Source organism: Camelus ferus, chromosome 9 (assembly GCF_009834535.1).
Source record: "Camelus ferus isolate YT-003-E chromosome 9, BCGSAC_Cfer_1.0, whole genome shotgun sequence".
NCBI classification, from domain to species: Eukaryota; Metazoa; Chordata; class Mammalia; order Artiodactyla; family Camelidae; genus Camelus; species Camelus ferus.
Genome location: NC_045704.1, coordinates 12262252 through 12287656, shown reverse-complemented (window position 1 = coordinate 12287656; position 25405 = coordinate 12262252). Strand labels below are relative to the sequence as shown.

Here is a 25405-nt window from a genome sequence, read left to right as displayed (position 1 = left end):
TGAAGCAATAACACAAGTTTAGTAAGCTTACTGTTGGAGTTTTTTTCCCCGTTAATTATCTTATGTTCACAATTTAAAAAACATTTTTTTTTCCGTACCAACTGTTTTATGACAGCTCCTCCTATTTCTTCCTTCTCTGAGATCAAGGACTTGTGTCCCCCTCTTCAAGGAGGATTTCCCTGACCTTCAGGACATGGCCAGACCTGGGCAAGCATGGGGGTCCCTACTTTGCTTACTGAGCCCCTCAGGCCTAGACTTGGCCTCCCAGGGCCTCAGTCTCTCTGTAACGTGGGGACAAGCGACCTGAGGACTCGAGAACAAGCATGTACTTCGGCAACACAGCCCAGCCCAGGGGCAGCATGGCCACTGAGAACACAGCATCCTCCTCCTTCAGTGAAGTCCGTTATCCATCATCTCACCCCTCACCGCTGACAACAAATCCTAAACTTGCCCCTGCTAGGAGGTTCCAGGCCATGCCAGGTACAGCCCTCCACTGGGGTAGGCAGAGCCTGAAGGCTCCGTGCCCCACGCCCAAGGAGTAATCCTCTCAGCCTCCACCACAGGCCGGCCCTCCTTGGCAACCCAAGGCGGGCAGGGAAAGGCTCTGGCCAGAGTGGGAGAGGAGAGAGCCTGAACTCCGCGGGTCCTCAGCACCCCGGGACGACTGCTGTGCTCAGACCTGTCTCATCCCTGCCCCCCAGCCTCCCAGCCCCGCCCCCTGCCCGCCCAGGCTGAGCCCTGCGACCTGGTGATTAAGGCTCTGGGGTCAGACAGCCAGAGTCCTGATTTAGACTGCCCTTGACTGCTTCTGTGACTTGGGGCAAGTTTCAGACCTCTTTGGGCCGCTTCGTCATCTGTACAATGGGGCTTATAAGATCCACCTCCTAGGACTGGTGAGGATTAAATGCCTTTGCACATGCCGGGGGCTCAGTGCAGCGCCTGGCACCCTTTAAGTGCATCATTCATCCTCCACCTCCTCCTCCTCCATGCCTGAGCTCATGCCGGCCCATCACAGAACACCATCCCCACCTCTGCGCCTGGTCTGGGTCCTCATCACTCACGGCTGCTGAGAAAAGTCTTTTCACTAAGCCCACTTGCTCATCTCTGCCCGGTGACCTCTTCCTCCCAGATGCCCACTCCCTTCCTTTATGTGACCCTCCATCCATGCACCTGTCTGTCCTTCCTCCCTTCCCACTCCCCCAGCTCCTTCCGTTCCATCTAGGAGTTGCCTCCTGAGGCCTCCCAAGCCAAGCCAGGGTGCTGAGTCTGGCCTGATGCCCCCAACCCAGGCGCAAATAACGCAAGGGTAACATCTATACCAGAGGGACATGCCAGCAGCCAAGCGCACCCCAACTTGGCCTAAGACAGTGGGTGGGGCCCGTGGGGATGTGGGGTTAGGTTTAGGCTTAGGCCCCGCCCCTCTCCCTCAGCCCCGCCTCCATCCTGCTCGGCTGTATCCCTCAGCTCTCATCTCTGTCCATCGGGCATAGCAAGCATAGTGCGCACACACCTGTATTGTGCCGGGCGCCTCCTGTACTGTCTCCCTCACCCCAGCTCCGCCAGGGCAGGGACGTGAATCTGTCCTGCTCCCTGTGACCAGAGTAGCGCCTGGCACACAGTAGTTGCTCAAGAAATGAATCAGGTACGTGAACCGGGTGCTCCAGATGGATTAGCCAGGCTCCCCGCTCAGGGCCCGCTTTCAGGTGGCGACTTCATGGCAGCGTCGTGAGGACCAGACTCTCGATATCTGTGACCCGTGAGGGAGAGCACCTGCCTGGGCAAGTGGGGAGGGCACTATGGAAGTTCAGGGACAGTGTGTTTTCTGAAGGGCAGGAAGGGTGGGGCTGGGGCGCCCCTGAGTGAGGTCTGGCTGGGATGGGAGGGCCCAGTTCAGGAAGGGTCTGTGGTGACTCTGGCAAGGGGCGAAGGGGACAGACTGTGGCCAAGAGTCTGGGAGGAAGCTGGGACAAGTGTCCTGATGCAGGGATGGGCTGTGCGGACAGAGTCAGGACTCAGTTATAGTTACGTAACCAAGCCCGGGGTGTGGAGCCCAGGTATTAGGAAGGTAGCCAAGAATTAGGAAGCATCAGCGATAGCGCTGAAGAAACCCAGCTTCTCCCCCATCTTCGGCCTCTAGGGCCTCAGTCTGCTCAGCTGAGAGGTGGGGATGAGAGCTCCTGGGGCCGTCCTCGCGAGGTTCAAGGCCGCACGGCTCCGCAAAGATGGCAAGCTGTTCTCCGATTCGTTAATTTCATGGTTGTGTTTGGAGACCTCCAGTCTGTCAGGCTCTGGGCCGCGTGCTGGGGCCAGCGGCGACCACAAGGGTGATCAACAAATTCGGGTGCTGGAGGGACCCGTGGGCCTGGCTGGACTAGGGGCTCAGAGGAGATGCCTGTGAGGCCGAGATGTTTCTCTAAGTCAAGAAAAACGATGGTGACCAACCGTGATGACAGTCTCACCATCGACAGTCCCTGGACTTCTCTGCGCTGACCACTCACCAGGCCCTCGTCACACGTGTGCTACCTCGTCTGACCTGCTGAGGCTGCCCAGTGCCCAGGGCCTCCAAGAGCGCCGGGCATATGGTGGCGCTCAGTCCCTGCTTGTCCGAATGTTAAAGACATTGACTTTCTCGACAGCTCTGAGGTGGAAGGACTGTTATCCCCATTTTAATGATGAAAAAACAGATCCAGACCGATTCCACGATGTGCCCAAGGAGTTACAAGTCAAACCTCAATGGTCCCCCACAATCATAAGTGCTGGTGTTAACTAGGTGAGTGCGAGAGTGGATTCTGGAAAGAGGGAACAGCACGTGTGAAGACGCTGAGCTAGAAGGGAGCAGGAGAGGGCCAGTGTGATGGCCTGAGATGGAGGAGGCTGGAGAGGGAGGGGCGGGGCTGCGTCCTGAAGGACTCTGCCTCCCTCAGGGTGGTACCAGGTGGAACACCCAGGGTTCTGAAGTTCAAAGAAGCAGACAAGCTCGCTGGCATTGGACTTGCACCGTGAGGCATGCATCCTTTCCTGAGCCGGCGCACTGGACAGACTGGAGTCTGAGGCAGCCTTGGCGCCCCTCCCAGCCCAGCCTAGCTTCGAGGCACGCAGGCTACTCTTCTGGAATAAATGGCAGAGGGGCTCCACCTCCATCTCCTCCAGCTCAAAAAAAAAAAAAAAAAAAACCAAAACCAAAAACAAACAACAAACAAAAAAACCCCCAAATCTAAAACCAGGCAGAGTGAGAGCCCCAAACTGGAGACAATCCCAATGCCCATCAACAAGAAACACATAAAGAAATCGAGGTGTCTGCATTGGACAGAACGTCATCCAACAGGACGAAAGTAACAGAGGAAAAGCCACGGCTCCGGGAAACAATAAGGATGCATCCCAGCAGCCATGTGGACAGAAGAAGCTGGGCATGCAGAATGTAGGCACCTGATTCCGTTGGATTGAAGGTAAGACTCAGGGAAGGTGGTCTCTGGGGAGAAGGAGGAGGGAATGGGGGGAGGGCACGAGGTCTTCAGGGGCCTCTTTATGTTCCATTTCTTGCCCTGCTGGCATTTGTGTGGCCCTTCTCTTTATGATAATCATCTGAGTGGACATTCAGGTCCGTGTTGATCTCTGTGTGTTACACATCATAATAGTAAGTAAGGAAGAAACTGACAAGGTATCACCAGGGCTCCAGTCTGATCGCTGTGGAAACTGAGGGCCAGGAGGGCGACGGGATTATCCAGGGTCATGGGGGTGCTTCTGAGGGAAGGAAGGAAGAAACTGGAATTGGGATGGAAATCCGAGAGGGGGAATTAGGCATCCAGTCCTGGGGTCCTGGACATGGCCACTAAGGCTGGCGGCTCCCTCCTGTGCAGGTGACCCACTGGCCTGCAGGCAGGGCTGCCCTCACTGACCTCCAGAGAGGGCTGTTCCCCACCCTCTGTCCACCATTCCCTTCTTTCAAGGGCTCTGGCTGGGAAAAGTCTGGCTGTTCAAAAACTCCCTGTATCTCCTGATGCCAGCAGACTGGCCCTTGGAAATCGCCGTCAGGTCATTCAAAAGCCATTTCCGGTGTATTCCGCGGTGATGTACCATGGCGGGCTCTTCTCTGCAACAGACTGACTTTCCTGAGGCTGCACCCTGGCTGGCTGGGCTTCCTTCTCCATGCCGGCTCCTGGGGCTGAGGGCAAGCCACGGGGCCACCGCCGTCCAGGGGACCTTGGACCCGTGCCTCCGTTTCCACATGCGTAAAATGGGAGAAGCCATCCCACTGCCATCATGGGAACAAAAGAGTCAGGGCGAACCCTCCACAAATTGTAGTTTCTTCTCCCATCTCCAAGGGAAGGGTGAGCAAATCCCAGTGGAGACTTTTTTCTTAGGTTCCTGTCACATTTTGTACTTATTATTTTGAAGTTTTGTTTTTCCTGATTACACAGAGTCTTAGTATTTTATTTTATTCATTTATTTTTGTTTTTGTTTGGGGGGTAATTAGGTTTATTTATTTACTTATTTATTTTAATGGCCGTACTGGGGATTGAACCCAGGACCCCGTGCACACGCTAGGCATGTGCTGTCCCACTGAGGTCTACCCTGCCCCCTTACATAGAGTATTAGATGCCCTCTCCAAAGAAAATTGAGACTAAAAAGAAAACGTAAAGAAGAAATTAATAGCCTATGCAACACTAGTGCAACAGAGATATTGGGAACCTGTCTGGGGGGGTCTCTGGTTTTTGTTTTTGTTTTAAATGACATTTTAAAAAATTCTTATTTTTTACTGAAGTGTAGTCAGTTTACAATGTTAGTTTCAGGTGTACAGCAAAGTGATTCTCTTATGCATATTTTTTCAGATTCTTTTCCACTATGGCTCATTACAAGATATTGAATGTAGTTCCCTGTGCTATTCAGTAGTCCTTGTTCATCTATTTTATATATAGTAATGTGTATCTATCAATCCCAAAAAGACATTTTCAAAACACATTGGATGTACGACTTGCCTCCTTTGAAAGCTCAGTCTGATCTTCTAAGCATTTCTCTCTGTCATTCGAGATTCTTCGCAACTCCATCTTAATTGCTGTGCGATGTTCTGTCATAAGAACGTGCAGTGATTCACGTAACCGATGCCCTGATCACCAGGAACTGAGGCTGCTTCTACTTTCTGGCTGTTGGGCCATCCTTCCACACTGATGTCTGAAACCCTTCTGAGTATTTCTTTAGGATGGGTTGATTGGTTTCTTAGGGTGGAAACACACTTCATTGTCCTTCACACACATCGCCCACAGGACCTCACAGCCAACTCCCGGAGGGACCAGGGCAGCCCCCTAAGAGCCTGGGTGGGTACTTAACTTGGTGAGGTTAAGTACATCATGTCTTCTGATCCAGCAATTCCCCCGGGTGCATTCCAAAGCTATTAATCACACAGCCCCCAAAGGCCTCCTGAGGGAGGATTTGTGGTGAAGGCAGCTCAAAGCTTCCTGGGGGTGGGGGGCAGGAAGGGGGGGCGCCCACCAAGGGGAATTCTGTAGCAGTTAAAGTAACAGAGTAGACACACACACACACACACACACACACACATACACAGTGACCGGGATGGCGCTGAAACCCTCAGGCCAAGTGAAAACACTGAGACAAAGAGAGCCATCTACAACGCGGCTTCATTTCCATAAATTAGAAATACGTGGGCACCAAGCAACAACAAGCATTTTGCAAACACACACGAGTCGAAAGGTCCAGAGTAAGCGCTTGAGGATGGCTGGCTCTGCGGGGAGAGGGGGGCAGAGTGGGGACCCACAGACATGGCCATGACAGAGGAAGGAGGCCCAGGGAGGACCCGCACCGGGCTGAGGAGGAGTGAGCTGGCTGAGCCCAGCCTAGGGCACAACTTCTGCCCGGACCCAGAGGAGATGGAAGAGCAGGGGTGTCTCTGGGCCTGCCAGGTGGCGGCATGTGCCCGGCCTGAGCGGCATCGGGGCTGTGGGGCAGAGGGAAGGCGAGTCCTCCGGCCTTTGCTTAGAAAGCATCTCTGCAGGCTCAGCCCCTTTCCCCCGGGCCACTCGTGCACTTGGAGTCTCCATGCTGCCTGTGATCCTCGCCCTCACTGCACTGCAGGCCAGGGGCGAATGGGAACCTTAGGGCTGCCCCCTGTTTTCAATGTGGGCGCTGCAGGATTTGCCTCCTGCTCCCGCTCTTGGATGGTCCCTGGCCTCTGCTGGGTCCCCTGAGGCTGGCCTTCCATTCCTTCACAGACAAATATCTGCTAAGCACCTACTGTGCACCAGACTCTGGTCTAGGTGCTGGGGTACAGCAGGGAGTAGGGTGAAGTCCCTGCCCTCATGGGGTGACTGTCCATGCAGGAGCCAGAGGACAAGCAGGTGACCGTGGACAAGGAGGGGCTCTTGAATCTTCAGAATTCAGGCCATCTCTACGGAGCTTTGGGGCCAGGACTCGTGCGTGCTCAGGTGTGCGTGTGTGTGAATGCGTTTTGGGAGGTCATAGCTTCTGATCCACAATTCCACTTCTAGGAATTTATCCCAAGGGCAGAATCCAGAAAAATACAAAGAACAAATACCGAGGATGTTCACTGCAGTGTTATTCATATCAATTAAAACATTGGAAATAAGACGGGACTAGTTAATTACCAGGACACCCACCCACCGGAATCCTATGCCGTCGTTAAAATCCATATAATAGACAAGCATCAGAGCCAGGGAAAAAGATGTTCATGGTTAAACTCTGAGGTGCCAAAAGCCAGTCGCAAACCAGTATAAAACGGCATAATTCCTTTTTTTCCTTTAAAAAAAGGAACAAAGCAAAAAACCCGTTTACAGACCCGAGCCTATCACGGACACGCGTGTAGAGTATCTGAATGAAGACAGCAAAAGTTAAAGGGAGTTACCTGTGGCTGTCGGGTTACACTTGGCTTTTGTCCCTGTGTCTTATTTTGGTCTATTCTCTAGTTTTTCTCTATTAATTTATATTCATTCTCTAATACAGAATTTAAAAACCACACTTACACAGGCACAGTAAAGAATCGGGAAGTCTTTAAAACAAAATGTAAACAAGAGTTATTTATATCTAGGTGGTGGGGTAGGGGTGAGTTTTAAAATTTTTTTATCTGGATAATTAAAAAGTTATTTTGTAAGACACCTCTCATTGCTCCCGAGGTGGCCCCACTCCTCCCGATTTTTCAGAATCACCTGTTTTTAAAAAAAAATTTAAATTTATTATTGTATTATTTAATTATTTTATTTTGGCAGGAGGTGGCGGAGGTAATTAAATTTATCAATTTTTTTCTTTTTTGTGTTTTTAAATTTTTTAAATAAAATTTTTTTTTCTTTTTTTTTTTAGGTTTATTTATTTTTAGAGGAGGTACTGGGGATTCACCTGGGACCTCATGCATGCTAAGCCTGGGCTCTGCCACTGAGCTATACCCACCCCCCTCATGATGGCCATTTTGGGGTAAACTTTACAATATACACAATCCATGGATGCCTGAGACCTTTGCAAGACTTAGTAAATTTGTTTACTAAATAAATTTTTATTACTTATTTAGTAAATAAATTCACGTATGTCCACAGGGCACACGTGTATATTCTGACAAGGATGTCAGTCAAATGCTTTGCAGGCCAGTGGCCTGGGAGATGGGGTGACAGACACACCAGCAAACAGGTCGTACCAAGAGGCCAACTCAGACCTATAGAGTCATCATCTTCTGCCTTTCCCTGCATTGCTCTGCTGGAGAATCCTGTCATCTCCACCTTCAAAACAGACCCAGAACTGTCCACTTGTCACCACCTCCACTGCCACCAGCCTGGGCTGAGCTGGACCACCAGAATCTCTCTCCTGACTCTGCAGCAGCCTCTGAACAGGCCTCCCCACTGTCACCCTTACCCTGGCAGTACCCCACCAGGCCCCTTAGCCCCCTCTTTGCCCTCACCTCCCCCTTCTTCCCCGGCTCGCTCTGCTCCCGCCACACCAGTCAGCCTCCTGGCTGGTCCTCCTACACACCAATCAGTCTCCACCCCAGGGCCTTTGCACTTGCAGGCCTCTGCCTGGAATGCCCTTCCACAAGGCTCCCACTCTCACCCCTCCAAACCTTTGCTCAGATGTCACCTTCTCCACAAGGCCATCCTGGCCTCCATATCTTTATAGCTGCAGCCAGCAATTCCTCCCCTCAACCAGTTCCTTTCCCCACGACCCTTAGCATCTTTAATGCAGCACTGGTTACTTCTAGACAGAGATCTAGAATTGGGCTCAGGGAGGGTGGGGCTGGGTGTTCGGTATTTTTCACTGATGCATCCGAAGTGCCTGGACCACTGCCTCTTACACAGATGACAACCGAGAGATACTGAACAGACAGAAGCATCAAGGGCAAGGACAGGGGTGTTGTGGGTTAGGGGGCTAGGGGCCCAGAGAGGAAGGAGGTGAGGGGAAGGGAGGCTGGGGGACCCCAGGGCTGTAGAAAGGTGTGTTTGGGTCCCAGAGGGATGCTCTGAGCTGGGAGCTGGGGGCTCAGGGCTGGGAGAGTGACTGGTCATCCCAGTAGAGCTGTGGAGGGTTTAAGCCGAGGGCACCATGAAGCTTTTGTGGTGGTCCCTGGGAGGATGGGTCGGTCTAGGGTGATTATATGTCGGTGCCCTGCCCAGGTCCGTGGGCAAGGGAGCCTAGCGCGGGCTGGGCATTCAGTTGCTGTTGGTGAGACTGTGCACCCTCAAGAGAAACTGGTCACATTCCACCAAAGGGACGCTGCTGGCCTTGGGTGGCCGGTGGTGTGGACCCCGCATCTCCTTGTCACAGATGCACTCCCTGACGCTCGAACATCCCCACTTCTGGCTCCCATTCCCCAGTTATCCCAGCCTGGCGTGCTATCCCATTTTTTGGTTCATTGCGTCTTCTCTTCTAGAATGTAAGCCTCGCAGGGGCAGGGAAGGGCTTGGCGGTCTTGGTTATCACCTACAAAAGGGCTTGGCCCAGAGCTGGTGCTGACAGCATCTGTTGACTGTCACACGAATAAATGAAGGATGGATGGAGCCCAGGGAACAAGGGGGCAGGTGTGCGAAGAGAGTGACCTGAGAGAGTCACCCCTTTAAGGGACAGACAGTGCAGCTTGAGGGATGTGAGAGAGATTCAGAGTGCACTAGTAGAAAAGGTATCCGCCCTCGGGGGGAGGTGACTGGTGAGGAGGGCCTTAAGCCCGCAGACACAGCCTGCAGGAGCAGGGGTCAGGTGATGTGACCTCAACTCCGGCTTCAGTGGTCCTTGACCCATAGCCACCCAGGAAGGGACAGCCTTGCTTTTGGCAGCCCCTTGGCACTGCCCCCAAAAAGTTGCCCTCTCTCCCCTACAGAGGGGGGCCCTGGTCCCCAGGCTATCCCCAGGGGACCAGACCAGGATGTAGAGTTGGGGTGGGGAAGGTTAGCTCTGAGTCCTCTTCTCTCCTGCCTCTGCACGGGGGCAGGGGATTAACCTAATGCCTTTACAACAGTGGTTCTCAACCAGGGATGATTCCCCTCCTCCCCAGGGAATCTCTGGCAACATCTGGAGACATGTTGGAGCTGGGGGCGGGGCGCTATGGCATCTAGTGCCGGAGATGCTGCTCACCACCCTATAGCGCACAGGACAGCCCAACCCCCCCACACCAGGGATGATCCAGGCCAAAAGTCAACAGAGCAGAGGGGGAGAGACCCTGATTCAAAATAGCACAACTCTACCCCCAAAGCATAATTTATGGCCCATCTTAATCAGAATAGCCATCAGACGGCAACTGCTCCATCCATCCATCCATCCGAGCACCAGCCAGGTGGCCACGTGGCGCCAGGTACTAGGGCACACTCAGCTCTCACACCAGCCCAGTACCGCGCAGCAAATGAGTGCTCGTTAGGTGCCAAGATGACTCTAAAATCCTTGAAAAGTATGAGGCCCATCAGCCCTCGTGCCAACCCCTTGGGGTGGGGCTCTTATCATCCCCATTTTTCGGATGGGGAAACTGAGGCGCAGAGTCATGCCGCCACGTGCCCAATGCCACACTTGCAGGCAGCACAGGGGCCTTGGGGAAGGGTCACTCCCAGCACGACCTGTGGCTTAAGGACCAGGCTGAGGGCTAGCCTGTCCTGTGCCATGGGAGGCAGACAGGTGGTCCTGCCCTGGGGCCCCAACACGCTGGTGCTGGCACAGACACAGGGAGCCTTGTGCTGAGAAGACGCAGACAGCCTGGCTCAAGTTAACACGATGCAAACAGCATCCCATCAGTGCCCAGGGGACGGCGCGTGAAGAGCTGGTGGGAATGCCCAGGAGGCTTTCTCCAGCTCAGGGAGGAGGGACTGGCCACCACCTGTGCCCCTCCCCCAGTGCCACCTGTACCCCTCCACCCCCCACCAGCCGCCAGCCTGACTCACCTGGATGCTGTTCTCCTGCAGGTTCAGGTACCGCGTGTTGACGGGGATGCTGGCTGGGACCTCGGCCAGCTCTCTCCTTGTGCAGATCACCCGGCTGGCCTGGTTGCTGCAGGAGCAGGCCGAGGGGCAGGAGGTGGCTGGCGGGGAGCCCCCTCCAGCGGCAGATGTCATGGCCACGCCGCCCCCGCCGGCCCCCAGGGGTGGGGAGAAGAGCCAGAGGAAGAGCAGGGCCCCATGGGGCCAGGACATCCTACCAGGCGGCAGTGGGGGGCACAGGGAGCCGCGGGCGCGCGCCATCCTCAATGTTCATGCTCCGCGTGGGCACTGGGGGGCTGTCGGAGGGGAGGGGAGAGAGGGAGAGGCTCAGTGAGGGACCCTGAGTGGCCCAGCTCCTCCCTGACAACCAGGCAGCTCTGCCACTGCTGCCAGCACTGTGCCCTCCCCGCCCCATGCTCAGGCCCCTAGGGGGCCGGGCTCCTGAAGCCCCCCTGTGGAGGGAGAGGCAGCCGGGTGAGGACAGTCCAGGAGGCCTAGGGAGGCAGAGAAGGGGGCTGGCCCTGCTGGGCCTGCGCTCATTTCATCTTGTCCTCTCCAGTCCGGGAAGACTTTATGCCCATTTCGCAGAACAGAAAACTGAGTCTGGGGGGAGAGGAAGTGCTTGCCTGAGGGCGCTGGGCCAGCAAGGGGAGGAGTTGGCCAGATGAAAGCCTTTGTCTTTGTTACGAGGCAGACGGACAAAACACAAGCGACAGAGAGGGTGAAGGGCCAGGCCAGGAAGTCGGAGCAGGGATCTGGCCCGGCCCAGCATCGCCCAAGTCTCTTCACCACCTGCAAGCACCTCTGGTGGGGGATCCAGCCTCCTGGACCCCTCTCCCTCACCTCTCCCTCCCGGGAGTGTGTGCAGAGGCCAAGTTTCCCCAGTATCCTGAGCACCCATCACGCTCGGCCCAGCTGCCCAGACTCCTCTCTCCCGTCACCCTGGTCCAGGCCCTGTGGGCCTTGCTGCAGCAGCTGGAGGGACTTGAGTTAAACTCAAAGGGGGGATTGAAGGAGGGGAGGTGTCCGACAAGGCAAGTGTGGAGGGGCCGGCAGGTGAGGCCGGTGGGACAGGAGGAGACTGGAGGCAATGATGGGGAGGAGGTGGCCGAGGGTGGCCTGGGGTGGGCAGGTACTCGAGGCGGCAATGGCAGCTGATGGGCCCGTGCCAGCAGCTGCTGCAGGATGGTGCTGGGGAAGGGGCTGGTGGGCTGGGGGCCCCGAGCCTGAGCTCGGGGATGGGGGTAGGCAGCATGAGGTCAGGCTCTCCCCTCTCCTATTTCTACAGGATGAGATGGATAGGAGACTGGGCTCATGGTGACAGTAACAACGATAATAACAGCTCTGGAATTCAGAGTAAGCCCCTTCCATGCACCAGACTCTGCACATGCTGGTCTCCTTTAAGCCTCCCAGGAACCGTGGGAGGATGCTGTCAGGACGCCCAATTTACAGATGAGGACACTGAGGTGCTAGGAGGGAAAATGGCTTGTCTCAAACATGGAGCTGGCCGGGTCCTGGCAGAGGGGGATTGTGGTCCTGGCTTTACTCCGCGGGCTCCCCACCCTCCCTTCCACGCAGCGTCTCTTGTGTACACAAACGCACCCACGCGCACCCACGCTCGCCAGCTCTGCTCCAGTACGGCTGACCCCAGAGTTCCCCACTAGCGGGGAGGACAGGGGCACGGGGAGCCATCTGCACAGACACGCACACTGGCAGTGGTGACAGAGGCACCCCCTCACACAGTGCACTCTAAGACCCACGGACACAGGGCCACCTGCACCCTTCACAAGTGTGTGCGCGTGCAAAAACACACACGCATACTCACTCCCTCCTACAGTTTCCAGTATCATTTTAACTCAGATAAAAATGCATGTGCGTATGTCTGTGTGTTTGAGCTGAGAGACAAAGACACAGAGACAGAGACACAGAGACAGAGACGGAGATGGAGAGATGGGAGTGGGCTCCGGGGAGGGTTGACACTGTGTCTACATCCCAGACTCATTTTCCTACCTGGAGGGCTGGGGGCTGCATGTGCCTCTATCTGTGTGTCCTGTGAGGGCGGTGGGGCCTTTGCGTCCCCGTGTGTGACAGGGAGGTCTATGCTCCGTCCTTGTCCTCAGCCCACCATTCTGGTTCCCATCTCCCAAGACTGGCGATGACCCATCCCACACCCTCTAAGCCAAGGGGCCGGCGGCACAGCCCAACGGGACGAGGTCTTGAGGCTGGAGGACCCACAGGCCAGGATGCCCGCAGCGCCCACCCCAGGTCTGGACCCGCTGCTGTGTCTCTCTCTATTTCCACCACTGTCCCCATGTCGCCCGCTGCCAGCCCGCATTCCCCCCAACCTCCATGACGGCTTCTGCAGTGCCTGGGCCTCCCTCCCCTCCCCTCCTCGCCCTCCCTCCACCATCTCCGTCCTTGTCTCCCCCAACAGTGAGGGACACTCACCCCAGTGGCTCGGCTTCCGCTGGGCCTCTCCCTGTGCCCCAGGCCCCCCCTCCACATGCCTCCAGCCGCCTGGGGCTCTGCTTGCCCAGCTCTCCAGGGCTTCCTGTCGAGGTTGTGCTGGGGGGGGCGCAGGGGCTTCCTGGGTCTCCCCGCGCCCCCCCCTCGCCTGTCACCCTTCCCACCCCCCTGGGGGCTGTCGAGGCCACTGCAGCAACCGTCTCCTCCTCCCCTCCCTGCTCGCCTCCTCCTGTCTGTCTCCTACCCCCACCCCCACCCCCACCTCTACTCTCCCCACACCGCCAGCCTCTCCTCTTCACCCACTGACCCCAGCCCCCTTCTCTCTCCCAGCCCCTCTGCCTCTGGTCCCTGTCCACCTCCTCAGGCCCCAACCCCCTCCTCAGGCCCCCCCCTCACTCTCTCCCTGCCCTTGGGACCACCAGGCCCCCCTCTCCTTCGCCTCCATCTCCTCCTCACTCTCGCTCGCTCCCCATCACCCGCTTTATGTAGGTCGGGGAGCCCGTCTGGGTCAGATTCTCTGTCTCTCTGTCTGTCTGTCCGTCTGTCTTGGTCTCCCTCAGCCAGGCTCTGTCTGTTTCTCTCTCTTTCCCCGCGATTACAATTTCTAGTCACACGGCAGTGCAGAGCCAAGCAGTGTCTCAGCTCCCTCCCTCCCTCCCCACCCCCTCCCTTCTTTCTCTCCTCCCAAAGGGGGAGGGCACCTCTCCTCCCTCCTCCTCGGGCCCCCCTGCCTTGCTCCGGAGGCCTCCCCCTCCCCCGCTAATCAAAGGCTCTGTTATCTAATTAACCCATTGGTTCTGGGCAGCCAGGGAAGGTCGGGGAAGCAGGGGAGGAAGGTTGACGGCTGGGCAGCCCAGGGAGTAGGGGGGCTCTGGGCCGTGCCAAGCCTGGCCTTGTGGTTCAGACGGCCTCATCAGCTGCATAACCAGGGCTGGGCCACCACTGACCGCCCCCCACCGCTGGCCACACCCCCCCTCCTGCACCTGCCCCCTCCCTGCCCCAGGGCAGACAACCTAGCGCAGGCTCTGCTGCAGGTGTTCCCCCCCGACCCTGGGACCCCAGGAGCTCCCCAAAGCCCCCACCACGCCCCACAGCCCTTTACTCCGACCCCTACCTCTGACAGACCATTGACCCTGGGCCAGCACTACTGTCACACACCCCCCCCCCTCCCGTCCTTCAGCCGAGGGCCAACCCCTGTTTGTGCCACAAAGAAACCCACCCCCAGGTGCAGCCCTCTCCCCTTAGCCAGATCCTGCTCTCCGCCTCCAGATACACTTCTGCAAAGTGGGCTGGGCCGCCTCCTCCATTCATTGTATTCATCAGTCCATCCATCCATCCAACAGATATTTTCCGCATCCCTACTATGTGCAGACACTGGTATAGATGCTGATAAATGCTACCTCCACACTCCAAACCCAGGACATCCTCCAGCCACCCAGGGACAAGAAGCAATGGGAGAGCACACTGATTGAGAGCCAAGAGGCCTGGGTTGGAATCCTGGATCTGCTGTTTATTTGCTGTGTGACCTCAGGCCAGTGACTTCATTTTTCTGAGCTGCAGAAAAATGTTGTGTAGCCGGGAATAATGGGATCTATCTCACAGGGCAACTGGGGAACTGACCGTCTCAGTAGATGGCTCTGTCTTTACAACAAATGCAGACCCGACCACCTCTCATCCCCGCCACCATCTCTGACCTGGACCACTTCTCATCCCAGCCACCATCTCTGATCAGATTCGCCTCCTCGCTGGTCTCCCCACTTTAACCCTTGCTCTTCTTTCCCAGACTGTTCCCACAGGAAGCCAGAGGGGTCCTCTCAATGTCCAGGTCAGACCCCTACCTCCTCCCCTGCTCACTCACATTGGCCTCTGCACTGTTTCCAGTACAGGCTGCGTCCACTGCTGTCTCAGGGCCTTTGCACCTGCTCGCCTCAGTTGTCCCTATCTTCCCTTAGGTCTTTGCCCAGAGATCACCTTTTCAGCCAGGCCAGTCCGACCACCTTGAGTCACATAGCACCCCCGCCCACACCAGAAAAACTTAAAATGTCTCCCTCCCCAGTTTCCCTGCCGTCCCTGTTCAGTCATACAGAGACACCCGCTCAGCCACATGCCCAGCTCTGTACTCCCAGCCCAGGACATGCCCTGCCAGCTGCACATCTCACATCACAGACATCCCCAATCTGGGGTCCTCTCCCATCCCAGGAGGCCAGCCTGGCGGAGGCAGCACATCCATATGCCATAAACACAACAGCCTTCAGCTGGACATCTGTTGCCCATGTCATGGCGCTGCCTGGCTGGCTAGTTTCCAGATACTATACCTGAGGTCCCAAACAGCAGGTCCTCAGGGAAGCTGCACACACTCCACTAATTGCAGGCCCTGTGGGGAGCCATGCCTCAGTTGCCTCCTGTGTGGGCTACACTTCTGGACATGGCTGTGCGCCCAGGGGATTCCTAGCCCCACATAGATCCCTCCAACACAGCTAACAGGGGTGCTGGCTAACCATTCTCTCCTGAGAACTTTCCCAAAGCCAGGCTCGGTGTCCGTGTCTGACTCATACCAACTCCCTGAATCACGCCACCCTCAGGAATGGTAAGGTCCCCCTGCACTGGGCACTGACCAGGCGCCGTCCTGGGAGTCTGACTTGCATTCACTGTAGTTCTCCCAATGGCCCTATGAGAGGGGACTGCTCTTACCCCCACTTCACAGACAGGGAGGTTGAGGCACCCAGAGGCAAAGTTACTTGCCCAAGGCCAAAGACACAGCTGGGAAGTGGCCCCTTCCCGGTTAGCACCCCGAGAGCCAAGGGGTCCCAGAGACCCTCAAGATCCTTGTCCTGACAGCAGCGACAGTTCCCTGGGAGGTCTCCTGGGAGGGGATGTGGAACAAAGGCCTGCACTCTGTGGCCCCAACTGGCCGCGGCGCACCCCTGAGAGTGGCGAGAAGCCCTCCTTAGTCCTCACTACGGGCCCAGCACCAAGCTTAGTGCTGCCCTGGCCTCGAGACGCCGGCTTCTCCCCATGGCCCAGGGAAGAGGGGACTGTTCTCGTGTCCCTTTTCGCAGATGGAGGAGTAGATCTGGAGGGTTGAAGGCACTAGCCAAGGGTCACGCAGCCAGTGTGGACAGCCCCGGGACAGTGGGGAGCAGAATGTGGGGTCCAGCCCTGGGCCAGATCACCCGGCTGCTGCCGTCACCCCAGCGCCCCGGGAGAGGCTGCATCACGGGAGTTCTCCATCCCCACCAAGTGCAAGGAACCAAAGCAGACTCCGAGATGCAAGAGACCCTCAGAGAGAAGAGACACAGCGAGACAGAGGCCAGAGGCCAACAAGAGGGGACAGAAAGAGGGAGAGAGGCAGTAAGAGGGGTACACAGGAACAGAGAAACCCAGAGGGCGAGCCGGGATCCAGGGCAAGGTGGAGGCATGGAGGCGCAGGCCCCACCAGCTTCGCCATCCTCCCCAGCCCAAGTTCTGAGAGATCTCGGGCACCGTGCCTGAGAGGATCCAGCAGATGGCAGATCGGAAACTAAGGGGCTCAGGGGGAGGTGTGGCGAGAGGAGAAAAGGGAGGGAGGGAACATGTCTGTCCAGGCATACTCATTTTTTTCTGGGGTAAGTTCCAAAGGTGAGAGAAAAGATAGGAAATTACCATCACAGCAAGAGGGATGGAGGTTAGATCTAAAGAAGAACTTCCTGACTGTGAGGGACTAGGGTGGAAGTAGAGCCTGGAGCCAGGAGGGTGGAGAGACATCAAAGCCAGGGAGAGCTGAACCCTTCTCTCTCTGGATGCCTGTCCAATGGGCCAGGCCAGGAGCGGATAAGGTGGGGGAGGGGGTTGTGGGCAGCACAGGGTTCAGGGATGGATGAAATACTATACGTGTGTGTTTCTCTGAGCCAGTCCAGGTTCTGAATGCTTTAAAAAGAAAAGTAACCCCAAAGGCCTGAGAACTGACAATCCCCTAACTTTTGAGACAGAACAAAGCTGGAGAAAGGCAGCCCCGGCCTCTCATGACCCACAGGCCACCAGGCAGCAGAAGCAGGCTTGCAGGGGCGGGGTGTGTGTGTGTGTTTTGGGGCGTTGGGGGGATGGTGACTTGCTTGGAGGAGGGGCTGTCCTCTCCTGTCTTCCTGCAATTCCCCACCCAGAAGACTGAGGGGTGATTAACTGGGTTTCTTATGTTCCTTTAACAAGTATTTACTGAGCGGCTCCCTACACTGGCCTCTGAAGCTCCGCCTGCACACCAGGCGCGGCCCCACCTCAGGGCCTTTGCCCCTGCTGTTCCCTCTGCCTGGAGCGGTCCTCCCTGGGTCTGTGTGGCTCTGTCTCCATTCTAGCCTCTGTTCCAATGCCACCTATGGGAGGGTCTTTCCCTAAGCACCCCTCGGCCTGCCCCTTACAGTTTTCCCTTTTCTTCACCTCCCTCGTAGGTGATGGACATCACTGATGGATAACGACTAGTTCTGTTTATTGTCTCTCTCCCCACTAGAAGGTCAGCTCCCCAGGCAGAGAGTCTGGCTGGCTTGTTTACTGCTGCATCCTCGGTGCCTGGGACCCGTCTAGTGCCCACAGAGCCTCACCAGTACTTGTGGGATGAAGGGGCGAGTGAGCGCCCCCTACCGCCGGGTTCCCTGCGGGCGCCGGGTGCACAAGGGCTAAGGAGTCTGGGGAGTTACTGGTCCAGAGGGGAGACGTACAACGGCTGAGGGAGAGGGTCTGCATAGGGTGGAGGCTCTGGAACGTCTCAGACGGGGACCGCCCCCCACCCCCCGGCCCGGAGGAGGTGATAGCAAAGCTGAGAGCCGAAGGACCAGCAAGAGGCATGCGGATGAAAAAAGGCGCATCAGGCGGAGGGACCCCTGTGCGCAAAGTCCTGGGAGCCAGAGGGGCCAATGGGAGTGGGGAATGCAGAGTCCAGCTCAGTTACAAAGCCGTCCTCCCCTCACAGGGGGCTGAGACGCGGGGATGCTGGGGGCTGGGTTGGGCTGGGGGGTCAGTGACGGGAGGGGCAAGATCAGCTCTGAGTTGGAAAGACCCCTCTGAGTGGACTCTCAGGAGAGGCTGGAGGTTGGAGGAGCTGGACCAGAAGTCCGGGAGGAGAGAATGAGGCCATGGCTAGGGCCACAGGAATGGAGAGGAGAAAAAGAATAAAAAGATACAGCAAATTTATGAAAGTGGCAGAACTCGGAGATGTAGGAGGGGAGGCAGAGGGAGGAGCTAGGTTCTTTTTATAGATCTAGGGGTCAAATTCTTAAAACCAGGAAAGGGGAGAGGGCAGGGAAGGAGGCTGAGGGGAGGAGAATGGAGAGGTCCCTGGACACAGGACCTCCAACCCCAATCTTTGCTTGTAAGTGGTGAGCCCGCTCAGGCCAGCACCCCAGATGCTGTGGGAAGCAGTGGTGGAGAGACCCACAGCCTGGTTGCCATCAGCCACTGGCTGTGCAGCCTTGGGCCAGCCCCTCGCCCTCTCTGGGCTCCCGTTTCCTCCTCTAAACCAGGACACTGGTGACAGCACTGCGGCAAGGAGGTCCAGAAGAGGGTCTGGCACATTGCAAGTGACCAGCCAAGTGTAAGGTGGGACTTGAAGCCCGACTGGTAAGCAGGGAAAGGAGCAAACCCGGCTTGAGTCCCGGGCTGCTGCTGATTTTCTGCAACCATACCTGCTGTCCCGCAAGATGTTTCTGCATCTGAGAAATGGGAGTTGACAACGGGGATCATAGGACAAAGGGCTGGGAGGGCAGAGGGTGGGGGGAAAGCCGCCGCTGTTTGCCAGCTGGTGTGGAACTGTTTTCAATATTTGAATGGGTCTGCTGTCCCTCATCACTCCTGCCACCATGAAGCGCTCTCTCTGCACTGTCCAGGACGGTGGCCACCAGCGCACGTGGTCATCAAGTACTTGCCATGTGGTAAGTGCGACTGAGGAACTGAATTGTTGATTTAATTTAAATTAATCTAAATGTCAATGGCCACCCATGGCTGTGGCCTTCTTGGTTACTGTATTGGATGGCATGGTTCTAACCGCTGCTACGGCCACCCTAGGGCATCCCGGCTCAGCCTTGGTCCCACTTGGAGCCATTTCTGCCTGAGTCCCCAAAGCTGGGGCTCCTTCTGCTCAGACACCCTGCCCAGCAACTTCACGGGGTTCTCCCAGGACTCTTAGAGGAGCCACGGAGATCAAAGCCAGAGAAATGAATTTAACTGAGAGACCTGAGAGCCAGGCCTGCTGACATATGAGGCCAGCTCCAGGCCAGGCCTGTGTTGCGGGAGCTGCGGGCCCACAGGGAAGGATGACAGCAGCCCCACTTCACAGAAGGGCATACTGAGGCGCAGTGAGGTCCCGAGTCCTTGCCGTACCCATGGACGCCCGGATTCAGGCAGGAGCTAAGGTGGAAGGAAGTTGAACTTCTGGGCTCCCTATACTCAGTGTGACTCTAGGAGGTGGGGGTGGCCTAACTCCGCTGCTGAACTGAATCTACCCAGGAGAGAGCTCGGGCCTAGGCTGAGCCTGCTGCTGGTGGTTTTCAAAACAGCAGTCACCGCGGAGGCCACGCAGGGGAGCACAGGGTGAGTTTGCAGGCGGGGAGGGTGCGAACCAGCACTCACTCCTGCTCCCCTCGCTGTCCCTTGAGTGTCCCCAGGGAGGGCGATGCTGCCATCTATTTTCCATCTCAGGGGCCACAGAACTACTGTCTTTGTAAAAACATGGGTTCTACTAAAAGGAACCCAAAGTTGAAAACTCCTTGAACCAGAGCAGTGTTCCTTAGACATCAGCGTGCGTCCAGATCAGCAGGGACTTGGTGAAAGCGGAGATCCTGATTGAGTGGATCCAGGGGGAGGCTGAGAGCCCGCACTTCCTGGGGATGCGGGTTCTGGAGCAAGGGGCCGAGGATCCCTGAGGGCACGTCAGGCTCCTACATTCCATTTCCGGATGAATAAGGAACGCTCCCCTTCCCACCGCCCCGTATAAGGCTGTGCTCAGGGAGGGCAGACCCGGGTTAGAACCTCTGATTGTCACACTTCCTAGCCTTGGGAAAGGGGACACTGCCTTCCAGGGCTTCAGTTTGCTCATCGTAAAATGAGGAAAATAGCTAATCGACCTCCTAGGATGGTGGGAGTCAGTGATGGGCTGAGCGCACCGCCTCAGAGAAAGGTCCCAATAAAATTCTTCTATGACTGTGAGTACCCACCTCCTCTTGGATGTCATCACGCCATCACTTTAGGAAGGAGGGACAGGTGGAAAAGAAATAGCACAGGTGTCGGGGAAACCTGGGTTTCAACTCTGACCCGCCACTTTCTCTCTGTGTTCCCCCCTGGCCCCCAGGCTCCATCTGTGAAGGCGATGATGCTAGCTTGGTGGGGACTCATGATGACATGTCTGGTGCTGGGCACTTCAGTGACACTGTTGTCATTAATAAGTGTTAATACAAGTTATCATTTTTTTCTCTCACTGGGTCAAAAGAACAAATCTTTTCCTCCTTCTGTGACTCCACCCACCAGCCCTCATATGTCAATCCAGCATTTCTGGCTGGATCCAAAACATTCATTTATCACTGAGTGGAGGGCCCACAGAATCACCTGAGGGGTCTTTGTTCCACCCCTGCCAGTCCTAGCTGGACTTGGACTGGACACTCCCACGTCGGTGAGGAAAGCCTGCTGTGAGACTGGGCAGGATGTGTCCTCTTCCCTCGGGTTTGCAGGACATAAACAAGATCGAGAGGTCAGCAACCTCTGAGTTACTGGAACTCCAGGGTCTCTTTTAAAATCTAACCTTCTGAGTCTATTATTATTAACAATCTAGTTATTGTTATTATTAACAATCCCAGTTTCTACTTGGGCCAGCACATTGCCCTCTCTAGGCTTCCGCTTCCCTCTCTGGAAAGCAGTGGCCTTGGCTGGGGAGGCGGGCCGCAGAGTGGCCAGTGCCTGGGTTTGCAGCCCCAGCTCTGCCATTTCTAGCTTGGCGATCTTGCCGCAGTTCCCCCTTTTGTCAAACTAGGGATGATGATCATGCCTCCCTCGCAGGATTACTGCGAGAAGAAACAGAAGGAACCCACGTGGAATGGCCAGCCTAGAGCCTGGCCCGTGGTAAGCTCTCAATAATGTCAGCTCTTATCATCATTATCTCTGGCCCTGCGTTTGAGGGTTCCAGGCAAGAGGACTGCAAGTCTCCGCATTTACCGCCTGGGGTTGCTCCTCTGGGAGAACTGGGGCTGCTACTGCTTTCTGATCTTTATCGCAGTGTTTGAACGAAAGCTCCCTAAGTTCAACAGCTTGGATAGGAGTGTGGGCTGAGGCGTTCACAGGGACACAGCTGAGACAGAAAGGGAGTGGCCTGGGTCGCTGCTCCAGCCACACCTTGCCCCTTCTCTCCTCCTCATGTGGGTCACACACAGGCTTCTCAACTCCCCCACCAGGACCCAGTGTGCTCCCTCTCAGAGGACCCAGTAGCATCCTAGGATGGACTCCTGCCTGCAGGGCCCCTACCAGCCCATCTCCCAGGCCTCGGATGCAGCCCCTCCCCTCCACCTGCCATGACAACAGTTGCACGTAGGTTTCCAGGCAACAAGGGGGCATCCTGGCACACTTTTTACTCTCCTGCCACCCCCCTGTCTGGCAGAGCCACCCTACTCTCAGGGACTGGGAAGGGAAGGGAAAGGGGGCTTCTCCCCAGTAGGGATGGGGGGGGGGTCCCTAAACTCAGGGGTAAGGAGCTCCCTGCACCCTTCCAGAGAGGAAACACAAACACTAGCCCTTCTATACAAGGGTGATGGTGGAGGAGCTGACGCTGGGGCTGAGCACTGTCATGGCACAAAGGGGACCCGTGTCACCTGCACCCTGACCCAGAGGTAAGACTAAGTGAAGCCCCTCCCCTCCCGGAGCAGAGCTCCATGTCCTTCGAAACCTGCACTTGGACCAGACGAACTTCCAAATGTGTATCTGCTCCCCCCACCCTCCCCCACACAAAAGGAGACCTACCCCTGCCTGCAGGCTGCAACCTGACCACGGGGGACAAGTGCTGGGCGTCTGGGCCCACTCCGGCTGTCAGCCAGCCGAGGACGGGCTGCAGCATGGCGGCTTCATGCATGCTGACGCTAGATACCGTGAGGGGCTGTGGCCACGGAGAACTTGTGTGTACTCTGCAGCCTGGCGGTCTTAAGAGTCTTCCCGCCCTTCGGATGGCAGGGAGGTGGGTCCTGGTTCCAGGGAGGTTTGCAGCTGGGACCAAAATGCCCCAGAGAATGATGGAGCAAGAGGGGAGGGCAGAGAGAGCCCCGAGCAAAAGGGCTCAGATTCTGGAAGAAAATCAAAGGAAAGAGTGTGGAGAGAGTGTCAGGGGGGAAAAAGAGAGAGAGAGAAAAAAAGAGCCACTTGAAAAGAGAAGAGAAATTAGCAGAGGTGGAAAACTGAGCTGACTATAGCAGGTGATGCAGATGGAGGAAGCAGGTTAAAGCAGAGTAGGGGGTGGTGACTGGAGGTGTACTTGAGCACAGCCCACTAGTACCCCAGAGGGAGAATATTTTTTATAAAAGCCAATAATCTGGATTTTTTTTGAGATATAATTGACATATAACATTATCTTAGCTGCAGGTGTACAACAGAATGATTCAATATTTGCAAAATGATCGCCACAATAAGTCCAGCTACAAATCACCATGTGTTGTTACACATTTTTTTTCCCCTGGTGATGAGAATGGATTTTTATGTGAAATCACTAATTAAAAAAAAGTTGGCAACACATTAAACACTTTGAAAGCACTGGGGGGCTAACACTCGTGGTCCACCAGTGTAGGTGCTCAGGGATGTGGGGAGGATGAATGCAGGGAGAAAGCAGGTGGAAGCAGGCAGACAGACAGGCGGTGGAGACAGGCGGCTGGAGGTGAGGGAGAGTGACATGGGGACGAGAAAAAAGTGCAGGGAGCGTGGCTGAGCAGAGACGGAAATAGAGGCAGGTTTCACGGCTGATGAGTCTGAGGGTAGACTGAGGAGCGAAGACAAGAAGGCACTGGGCTGGGAGGGGAGGGGTGAAGAGTGAGCCCAGGGCAGAGGAAGAGAGATGGGAGATGGAGGTACAGAGACACGAGATCCACAGGACACATGCCCAGCCAGGGGAAGGGGTGAAAGATGGGGAGGAATGATGAAGAGAGGGGCCACCGTCCCAGCAAACGAGACAGGTGAGCCATGGGGGCCGGGAGGAGAGGAGGGGCGCTCGGCCAGGGGCCGGAAGAGGCCGAGAACTCAGCGCCTCCCCTCCCCCTCCCAGCACCTGCGCCTGGAGACCTGCCTCTCTCTCCACGTGGCCTCGGTGCGCGCGCTCGCCTGCGTGCGCTGGGCCCTGGCTCCATTTTCCAGAGATGTGACCATGGCCCTCTGATACCCGATGTCTTAATTCTGCTGGAGCCCTCGGACTCCAGAGTACTCTCCCAACTGCTTCTGGGTGGGATCCAGGGCAACTGCTGGGGTCCCTCCAGCCCAGACGTGTGCCCCTCACCCTGAGCTCGGGGTCTGATGGTGTGCGCGCATCTCCGCAGCTCTGAGGCCACCTCCTGTGCCTCTCGATTTGTGTCTCCCTGTGACTGTGAGGTCACAAGGCAATCCTGTGTGCGGGCCTTGTTGGCCATGCGTCTCTGTGTATCTCTGTGTCAGGGTTTGTCTCCCCGCCTCTGGCTGACACTGGGTATCCAAGCTGAGTCTGTAACTGGGTCTCTCTGATTCCACATCTGGGTCTCTGGCTGCCAGTGAATGATTGTGAGCGTTGACTGTGTGCGCGTGCGTGTGCACACAGGCGTGCACCTCTCCCTACACATACACACCTCTGTGTCTTTCCCACGCTCTTTCCCCCACTCCACCTATGCCTGACTCGGGTCTCTCTGGCAAGTTGGACCCGGCGCCTCTGTTCGCCCCCTGCACCTCTTTGGTGCTGGAGTGCCCTTTGGCTCCTTCTTGCTGGCACCCTAGGTCTGTCCCCACGATCCCTGAGTCTGTGGCTCCCTGTGTCTCTGCCTTGCCTGCTCCCTTGCTGTGTAATGTGAGGATGGTGTGTGTTCCCCTGTCTCCCTGACTCTTCTTTCTTTTGGAAACTAAGTGAGTAACTGTGTATGTCTGGCTCCGTGGTGATGCGCCCTACTTGTGTGTGTCTGTTTGGGAGTCGGGTCCCCCTCTCTCGATCCGGCTGTGCCCCCGCCTCTCTGGCTCCCACCCTCCCCTGCCTCGTCTGAGTGTCTCTCTCGCCTCTCTGCTGCTTTGCTCTCTGTCCCTCCTTTCTGAGTGTGCGTTTTGAACACTCAAGTGCCAGGATTAGAGGAGACCCAGGGAAGCGCAGGAAGGAGATGGGAAGGGGTAAAGGAGGCCTCAAGATGTAGGTTAGAAGGACCGAGATGCAGGTTAGAAGGAGGCAGGAAGATGGAGGGGCTGGCCAGGGTAGGGGGTGGGGAGGTGGGTAGTTTTTAGCGGGGAGAGGATGCTGCCGGCTGCCTGGACCAGGAGGGAAGCGACTCTGGCTACTCCCAGCTGCCGCTGGAGCCCGAGTTCCTGTCTGGCGGCTGCGCGGCTGGGACTTGAGATGTGAGGCGCATAGCAATGGGGCGCTGCGGAGGCTCGACTGCAGCTCCCAGCTGGGGAGGGGGTGGGGAGGGGGCTGAGGGGCAGCCCTGAGGCTCCCTCCCCCTCCCCCTTCCCAGCTGGGCTCTCCCCAGGGGATTTCCCCACCCTGAGAAATTCTCTCTGGGAAAGCGCTGCCCGAGGCTGCAGGGAGCAGGGCAGGGAGAAGGGGCTGGGGCTCTGGAGGAGCAGCAGAGAGGGGGTGGGGAGAGAGGGTGAAGATGGGAGTGGCAGAGAGAGGAGGATGGAGGGGCGAGGGGGCACGGGGGTACCAGGACCCAGAGCCCCAGAGAGAAACGGGCTGGGCCCCTGGCGGGAGGAAAGGAGGAGACCATGGGTGTAGGGGCTGGAAAACGTGGGCGGAACCCTGGACAGAGCCTGGGCCTCGGGCTCCCAGGGACTGATGGGGAGTTGGAAGAAGCCGAGGGTCGGAGACGAGGTTCCAGAGAGGAGGGTCTTAGGCCTGGGGCAGGTGGTCTGGGGTTGGGGGATCTCAGGAGGGGAGGAGACAAGGACTGGGGCTCTAAGTGAAGAGAGGTCACAGAACGGGGCCCTGGACAGAGAAGGATGCAGAGAAAGAGGCTGGGAGTTCTAAGGAGAAGGCTCACCCCACCCTGCCCAGGTGAGGATCCGAAGCAGAGAGAGGAAGAGATAAGGGCTCCCGAGATGAACAGGGTGGAGACTGGGGGCCAGAGGAGTGAGGTGCTGAAGTTGGGGTCTCCTGGAGAGGCGATCGAGGGAGGGGATATCTGAGGGGAGAGCGCCAGAGATGGGGGGAATGAGAGGCTCTTGAGGGGAAAGTGAGGTGCAGGCAGAAGGTCCTAGAAGAGCAGGTGTGAGGGTGGGAAGTCTTGGGAGGGTAGTAAATGGGGGAGGGGAGGTCCCTAAAAGGAGAGGGCTAAGGACACTAGCAGGGAGGTAGTGGTCCCAGAGAGACACGT

General features: G+C 56.7%; 1 protein-coding gene and 1 long non-coding RNA gene across 3 annotated transcripts in view; one reads left to right on the top strand and one right to left on the bottom strand.

Moving 5' to 3' along the window:
- LRRC4B (leucine rich repeat containing 4B) overlaps positions 1-25405 on the bottom strand; it is a 38967-nt gene that overhangs the window by 12313 nt on the left and 1249 nt on the right. Inside the window, exons 1-2 of one of the 2 annotated variants that reach the window (XM_032487708.1) lie at positions 12858-13086; positions 10374-10705 (exon numbers count right to left, since the gene is read on the bottom strand). In XM_032487708.1, coding sequence (XP_032343599.1) covers positions 10374-10670 — 297 coding nt within the window. In that variant the 5' untranslated portion in view covers positions 10671-10705; positions 12858-13086. Of the gene's footprint in view, positions 1-10373; positions 10706-12857; positions 13087-25405 lie in introns of those variants that run through there. The other variant, XM_032487707.1, reaches the window with a different exon arrangement.
- Positions 56-25405, top strand: LOC116666039. Its single transcript, XR_004322893.1, has 3 exons — positions 56-3507; positions 12358-12365; positions 25396-25405. It is a non-coding gene; the product is annotated as an uncharacterized LOC116666039 (long non-coding RNA).